At 38.8% G+C, this 26,034-nt stretch overlaps 1 protein-coding gene across 5 annotated transcripts; it reads right to left on the reverse strand.

Annotated features, from left to right (window-relative positions):
* Positions 1-23,808: 23,808 nt before the first annotated feature.
* On the reverse strand, positions 23,809-25,367 carry LOC133800791 (T-complex protein 1 subunit theta-like). Of its 5 annotated transcripts, none has more exons than XR_009876611.1 (3): positions 25,324-25,354; positions 25,077-25,154; positions 23,809-24,878 (listed from the first exon to the last, which is right to left on the reverse strand). XR_009876611.1 is itself a non-coding variant. In XM_062238851.1 (3 exons), the coding sequence occupies exons 1-3, from the start codon at positions 25,337-25,339 to the stop codon at positions 24,822-24,824; spliced, it is 237 nt and encodes a 78-aa protein (XP_062094835.1). In that variant the 5' UTR covers positions 25,340-25,367; the 3' UTR covers positions 23,809-24,821. The 5 variants fall into 5 exon arrangements, 1 of the variants encoding a protein (XP_062094835.1); XM_062238851.1 differs by having other exon boundaries at positions 25,238-25,367; XR_009876608.1 differs by having other exon boundaries at positions 23,809-25,154.
* Positions 25,368-26,034: the final 667 nt, after the last annotated feature.

The following is a 26,034-nucleotide window of genomic DNA, read 5'->3' on the forward strand; positions in this document are numbered from 1 at the left end:
TGAGTGTGTGATTTTGCGCTTTATGCGGTGTTTTCAACATGAGGAGATTCTATCCCATATTCCGCCACTGTTAAATTCCCTTGCTTCAGATTGGTGAACTCCTCAACTCTCGTAGCAAGTACCGCTGAATTGTAGTACTTCTTGTGGAAGAGCTCCACAAATAGGGTCCACGTCATGGTGGCAGCATCATGGGATTGCTGGACCAAGTCCCACCATATCCTGGCATCTTTCTTGAGCAAAGATGAGACGCAGGATATGCGGTCTGCATTACTAAGGTTCATGTGGGCTAGGATCGGCTCCACATTCCTTAGCCATTCTTCTGCTTCAAAGGGGTCCGTAGTCCCTTCGAAGTTTGGAGCGTGCTGCTTGCGGAACCTCTCGTACACTGGCTCCATGTGCTGTACAGGATATGGAGCGTAGTTCGTCATAGGCCATCCCCCATATGGACCAACTTGTTGGGGTGCTGGGGCCATTGGCTGTGGCTGCGGCTGCGGCTGTGGCGGAGGCTGAGGCTGAGATTGAGCCTGTTGGCGTTGTTGCTGCAGAAGTTCCTCAACTTGTTGTCGCAGTCTGGCAATCTCTGCAGTGTTGTCAGCTGGCTGTGCCGGCGCGTTGCGGCGAGCAGTAACACGCACTCTCCTTCGGCGAACGGTAGGGACCGCATTGGTCGCTGGAACATCGTTGGAAGCGTTCCCGTTGGTGCGAGCAGATCTTCGGAGAGACATCGTAGCAGAGTTCTAACAGTTAAAAGAAACATGTTAGAACTTTTTCCTAATAGGCTCTAAGGCAAAAACTTATTCTAAAACAAACATATCTCGGACCTATTTATTATGACTTTTTATGAAAAATTATATAGGTCTTTATTTATTATTAGAGTGGGTTTCTATACTTAGAAAAACAAGTCATCTTTATTTTCTAAGTGTGTTTCTAATCATCCTATATGACTTAATTCTCAGGCTCGAAACTTATCTTTGTTCCAAAGTTAACCATATTGAGGGAGGGCTGGGATCAGTAAAATCGTTCCCACTACTAAGGCCCCCTAACTCTCAACAAGGAAACCAGGTTCATTGATTCGTATCCACCCTCACCGAACTCAGTCATTATTCATTTTATTTAGTATTTATTATGATTGTGAAAAAAAATTCAAACTCACACATGATATTCAAATAGCATGTTTATTCATTTGGAAAAATAATTTCACTTATTACAATCAAAATAAAACAAACATTTGAAAACTTCTAATCTAAAAATCGGGATCTTCTACATCCGATCCGTCATCTAACATATCATCATCTATTGCCTCATAGTCATCATTATCATGAGCATCAAAATGCCCTCTAGGAAGGTTTGTGAGAATCCTATTCTTTTGCTCATTGGTGAATTGAAATTCAAATTTTGCGGTGAACCTAACTAAGAGGAAATAGTATCTCATTGCTAATGGTGATTCATCCTCATCATTCATTTCTTCCCATATTTCTTCTAAGGCTGCTATTACAGGATGGAAATCTTTAAACAACCTAATCACTAATACATATTGTTCCGTTGATCTTAGCATTATTTGTTTATCCTCTTGAAGGCCACCTATCGCTTGGTGAAACAAAAGCAACCTTCGAGTAATCCTTTCTAGGGCTCCTACGGTGTTTCTTGGCTCCCTTATTCTTTTTAAGGCCTTAATGGCTCGGATATCTTGGTAGGTTAAAGCTCCATTCATTTTTTTAACTGAAACACAAACACTAAAGTTGTTAGCTATACACATAGACAAAGTAACTTGTAACTTGTAACTTGAACACTTACTTGGCGGTCCGATTCGGAGCTTTGAGCATGTGTATCGAGGAGAACTTCATGCGAAGGAACCGTTTGCTCTAATACCAACTGTAATGACCCACTAATCTAGACTAATTGGACCATTATCGAAACTATACATAAAACTTACATTTTTACGAAAATACCATAATTTATTGAGTAACTTGAAAAATAAGAGTTATTTACAAATAAACAGAATACTAAGAAGGATTTTGGGATCCCATTGTCTTTAAAACAAAACATGGTTTAAAATAAAAGACATTACATCATAATGCGGAAAATACACATAAAAACCATAAAAACATAAAAGGAGACTATATCCTCGAATCGAATAACGCTCGGCCCCTTGACTCCATTCATCATCGATACACATTCTCCAAGCGTCACGAATCTTTCCGCCTCTAAACTTATTTTCCTGCACATAAACAGAAAGGAGTGAGCCTAATGCCTAGTAAGGAAAATCTAACACAAAGTCACATACATAATTTCATAAGAAAACATAAAGACTTAACATAATACATATAACATACACTTATTATAATGGCCATTATTACTTGGGGTCCCATAGACTAAACAAGCATATGCCCATGGGATTAGTGGGGTCCTACTAGCTAAGTAGGTCATATGCCCATAACCCATTTGGGGTCTTGTTAGTCATATGGGTCATATGCCCAAGCCTACAAACATACACATATATCATAACACTTTTAATAACATAAAACATATAGATAACATAATCACATAACATGTTGATTCTAGCCTATTTCCTTACCAAAGTTACCGGGATTATGGACTGAGTTGGGACTTTTGGAACACTCCTAAAACCATAAGAAAGAGTGAGTCTAAGAAAGGAGATGAAATGAAAGAGATGGAAAGACTAAACCATAAAAAAAAAACATACTTACCGACTTATATGCTTAAGAGCTTGGATTCCCTAACCAAAATAAGAATAAGGTTAGGGGACTGAGTAGAAGGTTTTGAGAAAGGAAATAACATAAAATACAGAAAGGAACTATAGTTTTGGGTTTACCTCAAAGATTGCAAGATCAATCTAACCTCCACCGAAATACTATAGAACTCACTTCCCAAAGTGTTTGATAAGCTTATGATGTTTAAGCTTATAGTTTTTCGCCAAACCAAGTGTTTACACTCTCACACTCACTTAACACTAGCAGCTTCTGAACTTAGAGCAAATGGTGAATAATGGCTGGGTACTAGGTCCTATTTATAGAGTTTGGGAATGAAAATATCTTGATTTTACTTGAATAAAAATAATGGCTTTTTAGGTGAAAATCATTTGAATAATCGTTCAGCAGAGGCTGAAGACTCGTTCAGAAGATGCTGGACTGTTGAAGGAGTTTGAATGGCTGAAGGGAAAAGAATTCAAATGTATTTGAAAACATGCTGGTGGAGGCGATATATCGCCCCCTATAGGCGATATATCGCCTGGACCTTTGTTCCCGAGGCGACCGTGCATCGATTCGTGTTTTCCGTATCTACGTGCTGCGATATATCGCCCCCTATAGCTGCGATATATCGGCTTACGCTGAATATTTAAACACGAATTTACACATTTTTAGCTGAGTTTGAATGGAGTAAACAGCCTTGACTAAGCCCTCAACGTGCTCAAAGCTGCTGACTGACCCTATACATTCAAACTTTTACCCTTATTTAATTTAATCCTCAAAAATACTTAATCCTTAATTACCATTCAAAACATGTGCTTAAAATCCTATTGGTTGATGTCTAAACCTTATAATATAATAATAAAATCCTTAATATCAGACACATTAATCAAACCTTAGGTTATACTTAATATTCTTAAACTATAGGTTAAACTTAGAAAATCTATAAGTACTACTATGAGTGTCCAAATAACTCCCGGTCTTAACCAAAAATCCATAGTAACAAAGATAACACTTAAACATACTATAATACTACTAAACAATTAGCTAAGTACAGTTCTTGGACTCTACAATTCTCCCCTACTAAAAAGAATTTCGTCCTCGAAATTTACTTACCAAAAAACTCCGGATACCGGCTCTGCATGCCCTCTTCCAACTCCCACGTTGCCTCGCGTTCAGAACTATTGCTCCATAGGACTTTAACTATAGGAAAGCTCTTGGACCGTAACTGCTTCATCCCTCTATCTAGGATGCTAACCGGTCGTTCCTCGTAACTTAAGTCTTTCTGGAGCGCTATGGTATCGTACTTGAGGATGTGAGATGGGTCTGACACATACTTGCGTAACATCAAGATGTGGAAGACGTTGTGACTATCGGCTAGTGCTGGCGGTAGGGCTAGTCTATACGCAACTGGTCCCACTTTGTCCAATATCTCAAAAGGACCTATGAATCGGGGACTGAGCTTGCCTTTCTTCCCGAACCGCTTGACACCCTTCATAGGAGATATCTTCAGGAAGACTTGATCTCCAACTTGGAACTCCACATCGCGTCGCTTGGTATCCGTATAGCTCTTCTGACGGCTTTGAGCAGCAAGCATACGCTGTCTAATAAGCGTTACTGCTTCTTGAGCTTGCCTAACAGCTTCGGGCCCTAGAAGCTGCCTTTCTCCTACCTCGTCCCAGTGCAACGGTGATTGGCACCTTCTTCCATATAGCAACTCATAAGGTGCCATCTCGATCGTCGACTGGTAGCTGTTGTTGTACGAGAACTCGATCAGCGGTAAGTACTTGTTCCACGATCCTCCAAAGTCAAGTACACATGCGCGTAGCATATCCTCTAAGATCTGAATCGTGCGCTCTGACTGCCCATCTGTCTGAGGATGGAAAGCTGTACTAAGACTTAACTTAGTACCCATGGCTTGCTGTAAGCTTTTCCAAAATCTTGACGTAAACACTGATCCTCTATCTGATACTATCGTCTTGGGGATTCCATGCAATCGTACAATCTCTTGGATGTAGATGTCTGCATATTGGTCTGCCGTATAAGAAGTCTTAACAGGCAGAAAATGAGCCGACTTGGTTAGTCTATCTATGACTATCCAAGCAGAATCATGCTGCTTATTTGTCTTTGGCAGACCCGTCACGAAGTCCATGGCTATATCGTCCCACTTCCACTCCGGTATGCTAAGCGGTTGCAATAATCCAGCATGCCGCTGATGCTCCGCCTTCACTTGCTGGCATACCAGACACTTAGATACATACTCCGCTATGTCCTTCTTCATCCCTGGCCACCAATAGACTGCCTTGATGTCATGAGTCATCTTGGTAGACCCTGGATGAACCGAGTATGGGGTGCTGTGCGCTTCTTCTAGGATCGTCTTCTTAATACTTTGATCGTCTGGCACGCATACCCGATCCTTATATCTCAATAAACCTTGACTGGATATTGAGAAATCTGTAGTCTTGCCTTCTCTGACTGCATCCATGTGCGTTGATAGCGAATCATCATGTCTCTGACCATTCCGTATGTCTTCTAGCAGATTCGATTGGATAGACAAGTTAGCCAGCTTGCCTACCACCACTTCTATTCCAGCACTGATAAGCTCCTGTTGCAGTGGCTTTTCTATTCCGGATAAGGCTGCTAAGTTCCCATAACTTTTTCGGCTAAGGGCATCGGCAACTACGTTTGCCTTCCCCGGGTGGTTTAGGATTTCGCAGTCGTAATCCTTTACTAATTCCAACCACCGGCGCTGCCTCATGTTAAGCTCCTTCTGAGTAAAGAAGTATTTTAAACTTTTGTGGTCCGTATAAATCTCGCACCGTTCTCCGTAAAGATAATGGCGCCAGATTTTTAACGCAAAGACCACCGCTGCCAACTCCATATCGTGAGTTGGATAGCGTTGTTCATACTCCTTTAACTGACGTGAGGCGTAGGCTATCTGATGAGGACACCAAGACTCAAAATCCAAGTCAAGTTCCCGTTGATCCAAGCCAAGAGGGGAGGAATGATGAGGACACCAGTTTAGGAGCTTGATCAATATTTAGCTTCTTGTAATGAGTCTTTTTATTTTTAATCACGTTTTTTTTAGTCTTTGTTTATTTTGTGATAAGTCAAACACTTGACTTGTGTGAGTCCAAGAGTCCTTTTTGTCTTTAAATTTCGGTTTTCATTAGGAAGACAAAGGGTTGTCTTTATTTTTCGGTTTCATTAGGAAGACAAAAGGCTTGTCTTTAATATTTCGGTTTTTAGGAAGACAAAGGGGCTTGTATTGATGTAATTTTCGGCTATATAAGGCCTTGAAAACATTTGGAAAAAATCAGATTATGTTGAATGAAAATTTGTGAGTTTTTCTTCTTGAGTTCTTGAAGAGACTATCCGAACTTATCAAGGGTATCCCTTGTGGCGTTCAATCCGGATTCCCATCCCCGTTTGTGGCGTCTTCCTCATACCAAGGTTCGTGCTTTGCTAAGCATTGGGTCGCGGTTCTTCATTCCATTTCGTGTGCTCTTGGTGGCTGTTCCATATTTGGTGTCGGGTTTCGTCGCACTTGTTGGCGTGGTTCGTATCAGTTGGTATTAGAGCTTAGGATCATCCGGTTTGGCCTATCCTTTTTCATTTGTGTTTTCTATTCAATTCGTTTTTCAATTCTGAAATCAAAACAAAAATTATTCATCATCTAGTCGTGTTTGAGTTCTTTGTCCTTGTTTATTTTTTTCTTGTGAAATCCGAAACTACTATAGTTAATTTCCCTATTTCAATTGTTTCCTTGTTCAATCATTTCCTTATTTCCAAAGTTTCCATTATTTTTTTTTGTGAAATCCCTTGAAATCCGAAACTAGTCTACACAAAGTTTCAATTCCTTTGTAATCGTGAATTAGGGTCCTTTGTAATCCCCTATTTTGTTTTCTTTTCATTTCTGAAATCATGAATTAGGGTTCTTAACGTGAATTAGGGCTTTGAGTTTTATCTTGTTCTACGTGTGGAATCTGACTTTGCATTGGTTTTCTCTTGTTCTTATTGTAAAATCTGAAATTGGGTTTGAGATTTCTCTTGTTCTTATTGTGAAATCTGAATTGGGATTGAGTTTTTTTCTTGTTCTTATTGTCAAATCTGAATTGGGATTGAGTTTTCTCTTGTTCTTATGGTGAAATCTGAGTTGGGATTGAGTTTCTCTTATTCTTATTGTTAAATCCGAATGTGGGTTGAGTTTTCTCTTTTCTTTTTTTTGTGAAATCCGAATCTGCATTGAGTCTATTGTTTCTCTTGTGAAATCTGATTTGTTTTGTTTTCGAATCGTCCTTGCATCTGAGAAATCAAAGAAAAAAAGAAAAGAAAGAAGAAGAAAACCAAGAGGATCCGAGACTAAAAAAAAAAAAAAAAAAAGTCTGGAAACCTCTCTTAAAATTTTTTGTTCTATTCTTGTTCCCTATGGTCTAGAGGCCTTTTTGCCAAAACCCCACACAAGTGATCCAAAAATCATCATTTTTCATCAGTTTTTCTATGTTCGTTTGGTTTGTTCTGGTTTGATTTGCTACTTGAATCCTCCATGATATTGTGGATTAGTTTTGAAAGAACTTAAAGAAGAATACGAGTGGAAAAAGGCAGAGGTGTGAGCCTATTTGAGGGTAAAAGCCATTGAAATTGAGTGAAACACGAGGGGATTTGAGTGAAAATATTGTTCGAGCGAAACACGTGAGGGAGTGTGGTGAGGTCTTTTCTCCATATTATTCTAACCTTATTTTGCAGATTTCCATCATGGCACAAAATCCAGAGAAAAATGCAAGCAATGATATTCCACCACTTGAAGTTCCGAATCTACAAATGCAAGCACTAATTGGGGAGATGCGAAGGATGATGAGGGCGGAGTGTGAGCAGATACATGAGAGGTTGGATAGGGTAGAAGAGGGAACGCAATGGAGGGCACGGAGGAATAGGGTGCAACAACGGGATGTTGAGGGTGAAAGAGAGTTTGATGGGGGCGATTTAGAGGAAGAATATGATAGGATGTCGGCGGGTAACCATAGGAGGTATGGTGGGGATAGAGAAGATAGGAACCAGGTAGATAATTATTCGGGGAATATCAAAATGAGAATACCAGCATTTCAGGGGAAGAGCGATCCTGAGGCATACCTTGAGTGGGAAAAGAAGATGGAGTTAGTGTTTGATTGTCACAACTACTCCGACATGAAGAAGGTAAAACTTGCTGCCATTTGAGTTTACTGATTATGCTATTGTTTGGTGGGATCAGTTGTGCATCAACAGGAAGCGGAGTGGAGATCGTCCTATTGACACATGGGAGGCAATGAAGATGGTGATGAGGCGACGGTTTGTACCATCTCATTATTATCGAGATCTCTACCTTAAGTTGCAAGGTCTTCATCAAGGTTCCAAGAGTGTTGATGAGTATTACAAGGAGATGGAGATGGCTATGATTAGAGCCAATGTGGAAGAGGATCGGGAGGCAACAATGGCAAGGTTTTTGAATGGGTTGAACCGAGAGATTGCTAATCCAATTGAGCTACACCATTATGTGGAATTGGAAGATTTGGTGCATATGGCAATCAAAGTTGAGAGGCAGCTCAAGAGGGGTAGTACAAGTTCAAAGCCAAGACCGAGCCCACACCATTCAAGTGCAACACCTTGGCGGTCGAATTATCCAAAGAAGGAAGAAGACCAACCTACTTCATCCTTTACACCAAAATCAGCCACGACCCCTCAAGGTAAAACAGCCCCTACTTCGTTCCATTCTAGTGAGATAAAATGTTTCAAATGTCAGGGGCGAGGACACATAGCTAGTCAATGTCCAAACAAGCGAGTTATGGTGAGTCGAGAAAGTGGCGAGCTCGATTCTGAAGATGAAGATCTTGCTGACTTGCCACCATTGGAAGATGTTTCTATCGATGATGAGGAGTTTGGGGCAGAATCTGGTGAGATGCTTGCACTAGTCACACGACGAGCCTTAAATTTGCAAGCAAAAGAAGAGGTGCAGCGGGAGAACATCTTTCACACTCGTTGTCATGTGAAAGACAAGGTATGCAGTGTTATTATTGATGGTGGTAGTTGCACTAACGTTGCTAGTTCTTCCATGGTTGCCAAGCTGGGGCTTACAACGCTTAAACATCCTCGTCCATACACGTTGCAGTGGTTGAATGATAGTGGTGAAGTGAGGGTTACAAAACAGGAGGTGCTGGTATCATTTCAAATTGGCAAGTATGAGGATGAGGTATTGTGTGATGTGGTTCCCATGCAAGCTGGACACCTCCTTCTAGGAAGGCCTTGGCTATTTGATCGGCGAGTCCAGCATGATGGCTTCAACAACAAGTACTCATTCACGTTCCATCAACGAACAAACACTCATGCTCCATTGACGCCAAAGCAAGTATATGAAGACCAAGTGAGGTTGCAAAAATTGAGTGATAAAAAAAAATTGAGTGAGCAAAAGAATGAGAGTGAGAAAAAAGAGAGACAAAGAGAGAGAAGGGTCGAATCAAGTGAGAGAGAAAAGAAAGAGAAGAGTTCGATCAATGAGGGAAAATTAGAGAGAAAACAAAATAATTTTTATGCAAAAAAAAGTGAGGTGAAGGAGGCTGTTTTAAACACTAACCAACTTGATGCTAACAAGGGTCGTCACAAGCAGGTTTTTGATCCCGGTGATTGGGTATGGTTACACATGAGGAAAGAGCGATTCCCAGCACAAAGACGTTCCAAATTGCTACCTCGAGGAGATGGGCCGTTTCAAGTGCTAGAAAGGATCAATGACAATGCCTACAGACTCGATTTACCAGGTGAGTATACTGTTAGTGCTACTTTTAATGTTTCTGATTTGAGTCCTTTTGATGCAGGTAACGATTTGAGGTCAAATCTTTCTCAAGAGGGGGGGAATGATGAGGACACCAAGACTCAAAATCCAAGTCAAGTTCCCGTTGATCCAAGCCAAGAGGGGAGGAATGATGAGGACACCAGTTTAGGAGCTTGATCAATATTTAGCTTCTTGTAATGAGTCTTTTTATTTTTAATCACGTTTTTTTTAGTCTTTGTTTATTTTGTGATAAGTCAAACACTTGACTTGTGTGAGTCCAAGAGTCCTTTTTGTCTTTAAATTTCGGTTTTCATTAGGAAGACAAAGGGTTGTCTTTATTTTTCGGTTTCATTAGGAAGACAAAAGGCTTGTCTTTAATATTTCGGTTTTTAGGAAGACAAAGGGGCTTGTATTGATGTAATTTTCGGCTATATAAGGCCTTGAAAACATTTGGAAAAAATCAGATTATGTTGAATGAAATTGTGAGTTTATTTCTTCTTGAGTTCTTGAAGAAACTTTTGAACTTATCAAGGAGATTCCTTGTGGCGTTCATCCTGACTTATCAAACGGATTCCATCCCCGTTTGTGGCGTCTTCCTCATACCAAGGTTCGTGCTTGGCTAAGCATTGGGTCGCGGTTCCATTCCAATCTCGTGTGTTCTTGGTGGCTGTTCCATATTTGGTGTCGGGTTTTGTCACACTTGTTGGCGTGGTTCGTATCACTATCACCTTGTCATTTTGCATCAGTACGCATCCCAATCCTAACTTTGATGCATCACAGTAAACAACGAACTTGTCATTGGGTGTTGGGACACTAAGTACTGGTGTTGAGCAAAGCTTATCCTTAAGCAACTGGAAGCTTTCCTCACACTTATCACTCCAGTTAAACTTTTGTTGCATCCGGGTCAGGTTGGTGAGTGGAGTGGCTATCTTAGAAAAGCCCTCTACAAACTTTCTATAGTAACCTGCTAGCCCTAAGAAGCTTCTTACTTCCGACGCGTTCCTTGGTCTAGGCCAATCCTTCACGGCCTCTACCTTCGATGGATCTACTGCAACTCCGTCTTTCGATATGATGTGCCCGAGGAACGCCACTTGTGAGAGCCAAAACTCGCATTTCTTGAACTTCGCGTAGAGTTGGTGCTCCTTCAATCGCGTCAAAATCATCCTCAAGTGTTCCTCGTGCTCTACTTCATCCTTGGAGTAAATTAGAATGTCGTCGATGAACACAACGACGAATTTATCCAGGTAGTCCTTGAAGACCCTATTCATTAAGTCCATAAACGCGGCTGGCGCGTTAGTAAGACCAAAAGACATAACCAAGAACTCGTAATGTCCATAACGAGTCCTAAAGGCTGTCTTGGGGATATCTTCTCCCTTTACCATGAGCTGATGATACCCGGACCGTAGATCGATCTTAGAAAATACAGTCGCGCCTCGGAGTTGATCAAACAAATCATCAATCCGAGGTAGCGGGTATTTGTTCTTAATTGTTACTTTATTCAGCTCTCGGTAGTCTATGCACATGCGCATACTTCCGTCCTTCTTCTTCACGAATAGTACCGGAGCTCCCCATGGTGAATGGCTTGGCCTAATGAAACCCAAGTCTAGGAGTTCTTGTAGCTGTGTCTTTAACTCCTTGAGTTCCGTAGGTGCCATCCGGTATGGTGCCTTAGAGATAGGCTCGGTGCCCGGTACTAATTCTATCGTGAAGTCTATTTCTCTAGTTGGCGGCAATCCTGGCAAGTCATCGGGAAATACTTCTGGAAATTCTTGTATGACTCGAACATCTCCAACTTTGAGTGATGTCTCCTTCTCCACATTCGTGATGTTGGCTAAGAATGCTTGGCATCCTTTCTCCATCATTCTCTGAGCTTTGAGAGATGACACTAACGGTGTGCGTAGTCCTGATGCTTGTCCCATGAAGCACAGTTTCTGGCCGTCAGGAGTATCGAATGTCACCTTCTTGCGTCTGCAGTCGATCGTTGCGCCATGCCGTGCTAGCCAATCCATGCCTAGTATGACGTCGAAGTCTTTGATCACCAGCTCTATCAGGTCTCCTTCTAGTTCCTTGTCCTCAATCTTGATTGGTACGCCTCGTACAATTCGTGATGATAGAACTACTTTGCCCGAAGGCAACTCGGTTGCAAACCTAGTTCTAAATCTTTCACTAGGTTTGTCTAGTTTATCTATCATTCCTAACGAAATATACGAATGGGTGGCTCCCGAATCAAATAATACATGACATAATTTATTGAGGATGGAAACCTGACCTGTGACCACCTTGTTGCTAGCATCCGCCTCTCCTTGGGTTAAAGCAAAAACCCGAGCAGGAACCATCTTTTCGTCCTTCTTTCCTTCCGGCTTTTGCTGAGGATAGTCTCTTTTACGATGCCCTTCTTGACCACAGTTGAAACACTCCTTGGTGTTGGCACGGCATTCTCCGGGGTGCTTCTTCTGACATTTGGCACATGGCGGGTATTCCACGTAGCCCGACCTATTTCCCCCATTACTTGGTCGTGCCCTTTTATTGTTGTCGGCTTGCTTGTTGTCAGGATGCCTTCTCTTTTGTCCGTTACCGTTGTTGTTGGACTGACTGTTGCTGGACTGATTGTTGTTCCGACTGGCCTGAGGTTGGCTCTGCTGCCTAGGTTCCGGCTTGCTGGCTTCTTCTTTGCTCACGTTGGCTTGCAACCTTTCTACTTCAATTGCCGTCTCAAGAACGTCGGCATATGAAGTGTTTCCCGGGTTTGCTAGCTTCACCCCCATCTCAATCTTTGGTCGGAGTCCTCTCACGAATTTGTTCACCCTCAGATAATCGGTCGGAACTAACTCTGCCGCGAACTTGGCTAAGCGATCAAACTGACGAGCATATTCCGCCACTGTTAAATTCCCTTGCTTCAGATTGGTGAACTCCTCAACTCTCGTAGCAAGTACCGCTGAATTGTAGTACTTCTTGTGGAAGAGCTCCACAAATCGGGTCCACGTCATGGTGGCAGCATCATGGGATTGCTGGACCAAGTCCCACCATATCCTGGCATCTTTCTTGAGCAAAGATGAGACGCAGGATATGCGGTCTGCATTACTAAGGTTCATGTGGGCTAGGATCGGCTCCACATTCCTTAGCCATTCTTCTGCTTCAAAGGGGTCCGTAGTCCCTTCGAAGTTTGGAGCGTGCTGCTTGCGGAACCTCTCGTACACTGGCTCCATGTGCTGTACAGGATATGGAGCGTAGTTCGTCATAGGCCATCCCCCATATGGACCAACTTGTTGGGGTGCTGGGGCCATTGGCTGTGGCTGCGGCTGCGGCTGTGGCGGAGGCTGAGGCTGAGATTGAGCCTGTTGGCGTTGTTGCTGCAGAAGTTCCTCAACTTGTTGTCGCAGTCTGGCAATCTCTGCAGTGTTGTCAGCTGGCTGTGCCGGCGCGTTGCGGCGAGCAGTAACACGCACTCTCCTTCGGCGAACGGTAGGGACCGCATTGGTCGCTGGAACATCGTTGGAAGCGTTCCCGTTGGTGCGAGCAGATCTTCGGAGAGACATCGTAGCAGAGTTCTAACAGTTAAAAGAAACATGTTAGAACTTTTTCCTAATAGGCTCTAAGGCAAAAACTTATTCTAAAACAAACATATCTCGGACCTATTTATTATGACTTTTTATGAAAAATTATATAGGTCTTTATTTATTATTAGAGTGGGTTTCTATACTTAGAAAAACAAGTCATCTTTATTTTCTAAGTGTGTTTCTAATCATCCTATATGACTTAATTCTCAGGCTCGAAACTTATCTTTGTTCCAAAGTTAACCATATTGAGGGAGGGCTGGGATCAGTAAAATCGTTCCCACTACTAAGGCCCCCTAACTCTCAACAAGGAAACCAGGTTCATTGATTCGTATCCACCCTCACCGAACTCAGTCATTATTCATTTTATTTAGTATTTATTATGATTGTGAAAAAAAATTCAAACTCACACATGATATTCAAATAGCATGTTTATTCATTTGGAAAAATAATTTCACTTATTACAATCAAAATAAAACAAACATTTGAAAACTTCTAATCTAAAAATCGGGATCTTCTACATCCGATCCGTCATCTAACATATCATCATCTATTGCCTCATAGTCATCATTATCATGAGCATCAAAATGCCCTCTAGGAAGGTTTGTGAGAATCCTATTCTTTTGCTCATTGGTGAATTGAAATTCAAATTTTGCGGTGAACCTAACTAAGAGGAAATAGTATCTCATTGCTAATGGTGATTCATCCTCATCATTCATTTCTTCCCATATTTCTTCTAAGGCTGCTATTACAGGATGGAAATCTTTAAACAACCTAATCACTAATACATATTGTTCCGTTGATCTTAGCATTATTTGTTTATCCTCTTGAAGGCCACCTATCGCTTGGTGAAACAAAAGCAACCTTCGAGTAATCCTTTCTAGGGCTCCTACGGTGTTTCTTGGCTCCCTTATTCTTTTTAAGGCCTTAATGGCTCGGATATCTTGGTAGGTTAAAGCTCCATTCATTTTTTTAACTGAAACACAAACACTAAAGTTGTTAGCTATACACATAGACAAAGTAACTTGTAACTTGTAACTTGAACACTTACTTGGCGGTCCGATTCGGAGCTTTGAGCATGTGTATCGAGGAGAACTTCATGCGAAGGAACCGTTTGCTCTAATACCAACTGTAATGACCCACTAATCTAGACTAATTGGACCATTATCGAAACTATACATAAAACTTACATTTTTACGAAAATACCATAATTTATTGAGTAACTTGAAAAATAAGAGTTATTTACAAATAAACAGAATACTAAGAAGGATTTTGGGATCCCATTGTCTTTAAAACAAAACATGGTTTAAAATAAAAGACATTACATCATAATGCGGAAAATACACATAAAAACCATAAAAACATAAAAGGAGACTATATCCTCGAATCGAATAACGCTCGGCCCCTTGACTCCATTCATCATCGATACACATTCTCCAAGCGTCACGAATCTTTCCGCCTCTAAACTTATTTTCCTGCACATAAACAGAAAGGAGTGAGCCTAATGCCCAGTAAGGAAAATCTAACACAAAGTCACATACATAATTTCATAAGAAAACATAAAGACTTAACATAATACATATAACATACACTTATTATAATGGCCATTATTACTTGGGGTCCCATAGACTAAACAAGCATATGCCCATGGGATTAGTGGGGTCCTACTAGCTAAGTAGGTCATATGCCCATAACCCATTTGGGGTCTTGTTAGTCATATGGGTCATATGCCCAAGCCTACAAACATACACATATATCATAACACTTTTAATAACATAAAACATATAGATAACATAATCACATAACATGTTGATTCTAGCCTATTTCCTTACCAAAGTTACCGGGATTATGGACTGAGTTGGGACTTTTGGAACACTCCTAAAACCATAAGAAAGAGTGAGTCTAAGAAAGGAGATGAAATGAAAGAGATGGAAAGACTAAACCATAAAAAAAAACATACTTACCGACTTATATGCTTAAGAGCTTGGATTCCCTAACCAAAATAAGAATAAGGTTAGGGGACTGAGTAGAAGGTTTTGAGAAAGGAAATAACATAAAATACAGAAAGGAACTATAGTTTTGGGTTTACCTCAAAGATTGCAAGATCAATCTAACCTCCACCGAAATACTATAGAACTCACTTCCCAAAGTGTTTGATAAGCTTATGATGTTTAAGCTTATAGTTTTTCCCCAAACCAAGTGTTTACACTCTCACACTCACTTAACACTAGCAGCTTCTGAACTTAGAGCAAATGGTGAATAATGGCTGGGTACTAGGTCCTATTTATAGAGTTTGGGAATGAAAATATCTTGATTTTACTTGAATAAAAATAATGGCTTTTTAGGTGAAAATCATTTGAATAATCGTTCAGCAGAGGCTGAAGACTCGTTCAGAAGATGCTGGACTGTTGAAGGAGTTTGAATGGCTGAAGGGAAAAGAATTCAAATGTATTTGAAAACATGCTGGTGGAGGCGATATATCGCCCCCTATAGGCGATATATCGCCTGGACCTTTGTTCCCGAGGCGACCGTGCATCGATTCGTGTTTTCCGTATCTACGTGCTGCGATATATCGCCCCCTATAGCTGCGATATATCGGCTTACGCTGAATATTTAAACACGAATTTACACATTTTTAGCTGAGTTTGAATGGAGTAAACAGCCTTGGACTCTACATATCTGGCAGCCACGGCTAGGGTATTTTGAGGAGCGGGTTATAAATGTTGATTTTTTCGCTTAGGCCGACTGTAACATAACTTTTTGTGTTGTAAATATGTTTCTAAATAGTATTTTTGGGATGCCAATGTAACCCTTTCATAATTTCAAGGAATGACCGAACTTTTACACTAAAATCTTATTTAAACGAGTTTACATGTTAACTAACCACACTTTTTGGTCTAATATCTCGATTAGCGAGCTAATGTCACATTTTTTTAACTCACTTAATAACAGTTCTAAGGAAGTGGGGTGTTACATCAAGTCTAAGCATGGTTAAAAGTTTACATATTCTTTAGTCTTGTAATCTTGACTTGCATGCATGACTTATGTGTAATCACTTATTGGCTCAATTATTTTTTTCATCAAAAGTTTTACTAAAATTCACATTTTTAAAGAAAAACATCTGTGGGAAAAATTCGTCTAAAATATGTTTATATTCTTCAGAATGAAAAACTTGTTTTATAAATAACTTCCTATATAAATATTTACCTTAAAATTATAAAACAAAGTTTCAAAAGAGTTGACACATTTTTTGAAGCCAAAACCGAGCCCTATTGTAATATGCTAGGTCGGTCGACCGACGTGTCAGAGTATGGGAAATGTTTTATAAAATTATACAAGCTATGTGTAAAACACTTAGTGAATTTCTCATAGTATAGATGTGAAATTTGAATTTCAATTGTAGGCACATAAAAATTGTGTTTTTTGGTACAATGTGATACATGGAGGTCTCTAAGGTTCCCCAAACGTTTTATAGAATTTGGAGAAATTTTATGCCCGTTGGAGGGGTCAAAAGTCAGAGGGGGAGGCAACAAATGTGTCGCCTCTTAAGAGGCATTTCATGGGGTGGATGCAGAAGGGCTAAAAATCCTTAGCAGGAGACGCATCGCCTTGCCTATAGGCAGGCGACGCACCGTGTGACGTGTCCAAACAGACACGTGTTTTAAGCTCTAAATGACGAGATCTTTAGTGTAATAACCCGAATTTTTCTATTTATTTATTGTGTTTTTTTTTGTAAACATTATTCTGTGAATATTTTTTTTTTTAAGAGTATGAATAATAATTAAAATAATATTTGGTGAATATTATTTTAATTAAAGAAATGTGAGTTGATCGCTTTAGACCATAGTGTGGGGATTTAGATGTGAAATAAATCTAAAATGGACATCTTGTTCAAAGAGTTTTAGTATATGATTTTATGTATTTGGAATCCACATAAAATCATAGAATCATTTTAGACTATGATTTTGTGACTTATTCACTAAGAGTCTATGAATAATGCAAGATGAATTTTATGGGATTAAAACTATGATTTTATGTTGAAAAGACTCACATAAAATCATAGACATAAGTTTATACCAAAGTTGCATTATTTAGTGCTTAGACCATAGTTGATTTTAATTATTTTAAGTCATGGTTTAATGCACTATTTTGGATAAAGTGCATGTAACATTTCAGCACAATAAGTGCTTCTCACGTGTGTGTCTCGGCCAACCCGTTGAGTGGAGGGAAACCATTTTTTTTAAAATGGTCTTGGCAGTTTGGAGGTTACAAGGGAGGGAACCGGTGCCATTTTTTTTTCCTTCATTTGCTTCAGTCAATATTGGAATTATTAGAGAAAACAAAGTAACACTTATAGTGTTGTGGTTGGTGTACGTTCACTTCGGATCCAAGAAGGAGGAATCGAAGGTGAGTTTTCTTTGGTTTTTCCTTTGGGTTACAGTCCTTAGACACATCCTTAGAACCCTTGTGCTGATTGTAGAAGGAAGCAAAGGAAGAGGAGAGAATTTGATCCAAGTTTCGGAAATGTCGGTCGGAATCCGAACTAGTGTAAGTGCATCTTTGGCTTCGGTTTTCTCTTAATTCCTTGCGTGAAACTCACGATGAACGGTTTTTATGTTCATAGTGTTGAGGACTATAGGAAAGGGCAGAAGAAATCACCAGGAACCGGCCACAGAAAGAGGTACAAGCCTGTAGTTTTCCTTCGAAGTTTTTACGGTACCGATTTCGATTTCGTGTTGTAAAAGTTGGTTCAAGTTTCTGAGTTGTTTTACTTTGTTTTAATCCGTGTTTTAGGACTAGAGGACATCCTTAAAGTATTGGGAAGGGTCTAATATGGTAGATATTAAGTTTTTGGGTGGCAAGGTGGTGGTTGAAGCCATGGCCGATGGTTTGGTGGCACCATCGGCGTTAATGGTGGTGGCAGGCGGATAGGGTGTTAGGGCCACGGGTTTGGTATTTTTCCACACCCCTAAGAGTTCTAGAGGTGTATTAGGAGTTGCCTTGGGGTTGGGTTCCAACAATAACGAATTTGGGAGTCACGGCCGAAGCTTGGAAGCCATGTTTTGACCATTTGTTTCATCAACCACCGTCGGTGGTGGTGGTGGTGGTGGTCGGAGGTGAGGATCATGGTGGTGCCAGGATGATGCGGTGAACGTTGTGGGAGGCACCTATGGCTCGAAACTGGTCATGAAGAGTGTTTGCCATTCTTGGCCGTGCACAAGGAAGCCCTTGATGAAGGCTTGTGCACGTGAGCATGCATGCATGCTTTGTTGTTTTTTTTGGTAATTAATGGTTACCAATTTGTAACCAAAGGGGACAAAAAGTGGTATTTGATCCCAAAACTTTGGAATTTTGTCGTGAAGCTCGGGATTAGAAACCCCAATGTCTACAAACTTATATTTGAGGATCGAGGTTTAGAAAATTTATCTAAGTAATATCTAAGAGTAATAATTTACGAACTAGGCTCGGGAATTATTATTTAAAGTTCATGAAAAGTTCTAGGTTTGGGAATTAGTTTCAAAGTTTGATTTGATGACTTAGAACTTGTGAAATATTTTTAAGGACTTAGAAAATATTTTAGGAAGTACAATATTACCAAATTTTAAGTCTCAAGATCAAGAAGTGGGCTCGGGGCTCATACTTTGGACACGGGCATCGGAAAGTGGAATTTTAAGAAGTAATTGGAGTGTTGACTTGAAATCTCGGACATGGTCTAAGATAAAATTATTATTGGAAATAATAATTTTCTAAGTTGAGTTTGGGATTCTGAGAGGGGTATTATGGTCATTTTACCTCAAGGGCTTGGGTTTGGGCCAGGGTTGGGAATTTCAGTTTTGTTTTTTTTAAATTCCCTTATATATTTTAGAATCTTAGTAAGCATAAACTGAGACACTTTGTCCCAATATGATTATAGGGTCTAAATGCGATCGGAAATACTCACAAAAACATAATTCACGAAAGCTAAGGACAAGAGGTAAGGAAGTATACACCAAGAGTAACTTAGCTTGTTGTGATCTTAGTGAATTGTTTGCATGTTTGTATACTGCTGGTTAAATTCTAGATGCTATATATATGTGTGATTATATGGCTGGATGCGCATGATAGTACCCATCTATCGGGTTTGAATGTGCTTAGTGCAGTAAAGTTATCATGAATGCATGTGCAATGTTTATGACTGTCAAGGGAAACCTTGTGAGGGTGGATCCCATGCAGCCATGTAGTGGGGTTCGTCGTCCAGTCCGTAAAGTCATCGAGTTTTAGAGGAGATTACCCCTTTGGCATGGGATGTGAGTATTCTCTGGGCCGCGGAGGCCACCCGGGGATCATGACCCCACAGATAACTCAATGGCTCAGTACAAGGCCTTGTGAGGGTGGATTCCCCATGCAGCCGTACAGTGGGGTTATCCGCCAAGTCAGTAAAGTCATCGTGTTTTAGCTGAGTGTACCCCTTTGGTACGGGAGGTGAGGTTGCTCCGAGCCGTGGAGGCCACACTGAGATTAAAACCTCACAGATAATACGATGGCTCAGTTATATGTTTTCAATATGTTACGCAACACTTTGACTTATGTGATTATGCTAGATGTGTTGCTCAGTTTGCAGTTTCTAGATATGCATTTCTGTTGTGCAAAGTTTGTTTTGGATAGTAGAATCATAAGTTGTAGCTAGCTTCCTTACTGAGCGTTATAGCTCATCAATTACTCTGTGTGTGTAGGTAAGGGCAAAGCTTAAGGAGCAGTGCATTGAGCTGGAGGGGATTCTGTCTAAAGTATGCATACTGTGAAACAACCGACCTGCAAGGTTGTCAGGGTTCTCTTAAGTTTTCCGCTGAGTCCAGTAACAGTTTCACCAGTCTCATGTTTACTAGTTTATCTAAAGAAAGCCATGTGGCTATAGACTATTTCTTATGTTACGTTTAAACTACATTTTGTTTTTTTTTTTTAAAACTATGGGATCCCATTCAAATACTATTTTATTTCAAAGTACTCCAATGTAAAATTTTCTAAAGTTTACTCTAAAGTTTATTTAGTTTTTAACGTCCGATTTTTATCAAAGTTGACCGTAAGGGTCCAGTTGACCCCGGATAGTCATAGTCGTGTTCGGTGGGTCTAGTTAAGAAAAGTCGGGTCGTTACATTTAGCTTTAATCCTATTGGTTAGAGATAATGATGGTTCCTACACTATGAAAGGTCCTCATAGGGTTTTGGAAGACTTGATCACTCTCTCAAATCACTCTGTAACCTCTCTTTCTCTCTAGCTTTCAAGAATGTCTGGTTTTCTCCAAGAAACTCATGAAGAAAGTGCTTGACTTTGTTAGTTTAAGGCTTGATCGATACCAATTCCCATTTTCTCATAAACAAAGCCTCAAGCATCTATAGTGGGCTAGGAAAAAAGAATTAGGATAGTAATACAAATTGTATATAAGCCTTTGGTTGTGTTTTTGCATTGAAGAATAAGAAGTTCAAAGTTGTGGATTCAACAAAGGTTTTGAATCATCATCAAAGTTGAAGAATTGTGTTCCAATACTAGGGTTTGCATCATTTTTCTCAATCTTTCTTTGGCATCTGTCATGCATAATTTTTGTAGATTCTAGTTATTGCGGTTGTGTAATATTACTCTCCCCCAACAATAAGTATGCTGGTATAACCTAGGAGTCTCGATGAGCCATTGTGATTTCACCTACCCCTGTATTAGTAATAATTCCCTTGGTAACCCGTTGATTATCCTCGAGAAGGATTTATGGCTAGGATACTAATGTTGAGGCTCGGGTCTCCCATGTTGGTTTCTAGGGTTAAAATTATTGTTATTATATATATCTGCAGGGTTGTGTTGATTTTTTTTTTTTTGTTATCTAAAATAGTTGATATTGTCGAGATGCTTAGGTGTTCTTTAATTGTTTGATCAGGGCCCAGATTTATCCGAAACCCTAAAGTTTGTAAGTTATCTAATATACAGTGAATGGCTTGGTCATTGACCCATTTGTTTTATACTCTGCTTTTTGTTGTAGGATTGACTTTTATTAAGCGTTTTCGCTTACCTAGGTTTTTCATGTGTAGGTAAAAGGGCAAGGACAAACTGGGATAGTTAGTGTTGTAGTCTCCTTGTAGGATGTACATGTGGTCCAACCATATAAATATTTTTAGTGTGTGCACACATTTCTTTTAAAAGTTTTTTTATATGGATTTTTGAAACATCAATTTAATAAAAATCATTTAATTTCCGCACAAATTTGTATTGATATTTTTGGGTCGTGACACCCCAGGTGCCTCGCGAGGCCATGTTGCCCCGCTTAGTGATGCCCACTTCGCGGATGAGACCTTGGCTCGTTACTTGAACCTCGTGCCACTAGTGAGGCATCCTTGGTTTTAACATTCAATCAAAACACCTTTACCAATCTAGCACAATAATTTTTTCACAACAAGATCCTTTTCCAAGCGTTGGGAGGTACACGTGACAAGGTCAAACCAACCCAAAAAAGATAGCGTAGGAGAAAGCCTGAGTACGGAGTGTGTCAGCTTAGGTACATACTAGCCTAGAGAGCATAGAGTACAAACCATGTACCCTCCCCAGACAAGTAGTGGCAGTACAAGGATAGTACATTGTGGAACCATCACTACCATGCCCCTGACATAGGTTAGAGCGGACCACCACTTCTCTGACACAACTACCATCTGCACCATTACCACATGCAGTAGACCAGAATAGTGTTTTGTTCCCTTGGGACCACTTTGTACTGAGGGCCATCAAAGCTCACCTATAAATAGGACCTCACTTTATCATTGTGGAAGGGGGGTCGGAAAAACTCAATGTTCCCTGAAACTACTAAGCAATACAAACATTTTTTCCAATTGTTATTCTGCAATTCTTTCTTCAAAGTTCCATAAGTTAGTTCTAATCTCTTCTTTCTCTTGAGTTACTTTGAGTTTTCCAATCTAGGTTAGTTGACAAGTTCTCACCGTCTATGGGAAAAATGACTAACAAGCAGTGGTTCTTCCGTTAATTCTGACAACGAAACATGCCAAGGCATTCGAAAGTGTTAGGAATATATTTAACAGGATCATAAATATTTTCATGTATGTTTCATAAAGTAAACAAATTAACATCTAAAACAACCTAGAAACATGTTTCTCAAGAATTTTAGAAAGTAAATTACATAACAGAGTTTAAGAATCTTACTTTTACGCAACGGATATTGAGACTCCTTCCTTCACTCTATCTAACCGTTGTTCCTTTCTGTCCTAGAGTAATAACAAGAGAGTGAACTGGATCTTCAAACTACATATTTTCCACAATTTCCTTTGATCACCTAGACTAGGGTGGGTAAGCTCAACACATGAGATGAGATAATTATGGAGAATAAGAGAGTAGTCTCTCATGAGTATAGGTTTTTGTGTAATTACACTTACTTGACAACCCTGTACATAAGTCCCTATTTATAGCAACATTTTAGGGTTAATTTAATTTAATTAAATAATTAAAATAATAGCTTAAAAATGCATATATGTTTGAATATTAAATATTGTACTAAGTCTTGGGTTTTTTCAATTTTTAAATTCAAAGCATAAAAGCCTTTAAATTCAAATACTATTTTTTTCTATAATTATATACACTACAAGAAAAAATGCTTTTAATAACACCGAAAATGTGTTATCAAAACATACCATAACACTTTTTGATGTGTTAAGACCAACTATGTTATCGTAGGTCAGGGTACTTTACATAACACTTTATCATTGTTAAACAGATGTGTTATTATACTGTCAACGATAACACAATTTCTATGTTATTTTAATAAATAGATAAGTGTTTAATTATGTTATTTATAGTCGATTATATAACACATTTCAATACTTATAAATTTGTGTTATACTACACTTTAGTATAACACATTTTTTGTGTTATACTACACTTTATAGTATAACACATTTTTTGTGTTATACTAGACTTTAGCACATTATTTGTGTTATAATACTACACTTTAGTATAACACATGTGTTATATTAGCTTAGAGAAACATAATCTTTTTTTACTTACACAAAACTAGGAAAACAAATATGAAAGTTGAAGCCAAATAAGGTAACATAAATAGATTTTATTAATTACTCAAAATGTAATTACAATATTTAGTCTACTAGTCCAGGCTTAAGAAATCATATTACAACATAATTTATGCCCAATTCAGATTCCTTTATCACTAAATACAAAACAAGAAATGTATACAAAAATTAGTGAAATACATTCTTCCATTCTAAAGGCCTCAACTACAAATTTTGTCAAGAATTGCTCCAAAAGAAATCATCTCAATATACCTGCACATTGTAAAAAACAAAGTCCTTTTATTATTAAGAACATAAGACTTAAGCTAGTTTCCACCTGTAAGCATATAAAGTTTAAATTAAATTTGTAATGACTCCAAAATTTGACGAAACAGCAGGGTATAGCAAGATGTACTACCATGCAAAACAACGACTAAAGCAACAAAACATATTGCTTCTTCCCTCTAAAATTAAACAAGAAATACAGAGAAAAACTCAGAACCTGCATGCATAGGAAGATCATGAAATTTCTAGGAAGTACGAAGCATAAATGTAGAAAGACAGCTCTGACGTACTGACCTGTTCAAAAAATAAAAGTGTTACTCAATTATCAACACATAAAAAGCATAGAACAGCAAGATTCAATTGCTACTGCAAAAGCAGAAAACATAGAACAAATGACCAAGGGATGATTAGAAAGTCGTTCTCTTCAACACCAAAAGCTAGTTTCTTATTATTACTAAAATCACTCCCATAAAGAAATAATATAAATCAAGAAAAACAAAAAGAACAAATAACATAGAGAGAAACTAATTTCAGAGGAAAAAGAAAACAAATAAGGTCATTAAATACAAGAATTGAAACTTAGCACATTTGAGAGTAAAGGAAACCAGGAAACCAGACCTATGCAACTCAGGAGAAAAAGAAAGGGAAAGAACAATTAATACTAAATAATTTATCACCCTATATTCCATAAGAAGAACCAATATGAAGAAACAATTCATACAGTTTGTACTAACTTCTATCCCCATTTATTCCTTCTCTAAAGACCTAGCAAGGTTAATTCCTTTCTGTAAAGTTCAATACAAACATAGCATTGATGTGTAAATAGCTTTGGCAAAATTCTCTCTGTGATAGGTAACCAACAGGGCATCAAGTATGGCATCCAAATTAACAAGTAGAATGTGAATATGGCTGTTAGAGGTCCTTTATGAAGCCCATGCTATTCCTCTTATTCTCTCAAAGTTTCTCTTTCTTTCTAAGTTGGAAGTGGGAAATGTGTTTAGAGTTAGGTTATGGGAAACAAGACAAACAAAAACTGGGAAAAAAAAAACAAAAGTGGAAACAAACAAATTACCTTGTTTCTTTAAATGAATACTCTTTCACTCTCTTAGCTAATTCAATTTCAGTAGCAACTACACCAGGAACCATTCGGCTATCCCCGCACATAGCCTAACAGGAAAAGTACCCGGTAAGAATGGTTAGTGGGGTAGATAAGTTTCCAATTCATAAGTCTGATGCAACAAGTACTGTCAAAAAACCTACTCTGTATGGATCATACGGTCATACCATCCTAAGAAGATTGTAATAGACAATTAAAGATACCTAATGTTGCTTCTAAATAAAGATCGATACACAAAGAAAAACAAGTCAAAATTTCCTTGTAATTATTTACTCCATCATCAGCTGCTCTTTCAATGTCATCTAAAATGCTATCTGTGGTTCCTCACAATAAAACAGTGGTTACGGAGTTCCCACCTTCTTCATTCTTCACAACAGTGACCTATATTTACATTATGGGAAATGTTAATGAGATTAAAAGGAAAAATAAATAATAAAAACAACAAGAACAAAATACCCAAGGGTTGTAGCTCAAACAATCAGCCTTTGGTTTGCTCACACAAAGTCTGAAGTTCGAGTCACACCCGGATACTTATATTGCAATTGCTATCGTTTCCTGATCCACAAAATATTTATGTACCCTAGCACCACCAATTTCTTCTACTGAAACTGAATCAACATGTCCCAGGTCATCTGGGTTTGGCTTGCTAAGCTTTAACTATAACACAAATAAGAATATTGTTAGAGAATTTTGGAAAAAATTCAAAAAATTTGACTACTATTAAATGCTAGCTGACTTACCATAGCAACAGCACCAGTAGTGCGGCAAATTAGTAAGTTAATCAATAAAAAAACACAATAGAAGGTGATATACTTGTAGCACTCACAGAAATGAAGTGCCATCTCCCCAACTGCTGCACCACTAACAATTACTTTGGCACTTGAATCAGCAATTGCCTTTATAAGCTCCTCAACTTTAGCTTCTTCAATTTTTGCATATTTTTCTAGCTACAAGATATTAAAAAAACCTATGAGAACTACTTAAAGGCACATAATACATAAAAATGTCAAGGATAACATAACAAGCCAAGATATTAAGAAGCAATTTTATATCAACTGGAGCAAGAACAGAGCAGAAAGATATAGGGATAGATATTTAGGGAGAAATAGACATTAATCATGTATGAGAAAGAAAATAGAATTGCAATCTTAAATGGGAAACATCTTCACTTTATCTCCATGTTTGATTATTTGATGAATATCTTTATTTGGATTATTTTTATACATTTCAAAACATCTTCACTTTATCTCAAAGGAGCCTTATAAAATCTATTAATTGAAAGTTAAAAAACTAAAAGAATAAAAGATGAGAAAAGAGAAAATAACATATTTCAGAACTCCAATGCCATGTCACCAAGCATCCTCTCTATCTAATTGTCCACTACAGAGTATTTTGACAGTTAAAATAGTGGATCATGTACATAGAAATCCCTCTAGAGCATATTTCTCTAAAGGTCTGAAATTAAATTATAACTAGATAGACCACACAAAATGAAGAATGCTAGTTGATAAACAGAAAACATATCCCTTACTATAGT

This window comes from Humulus lupulus, chromosome 9 (assembly GCF_963169125.1).
Source record: "Humulus lupulus chromosome 9, drHumLupu1.1, whole genome shotgun sequence".
Lineage (NCBI taxonomy): Eukaryota > Viridiplantae > Streptophyta > Magnoliopsida > Rosales > Cannabaceae > Humulus > Humulus lupulus.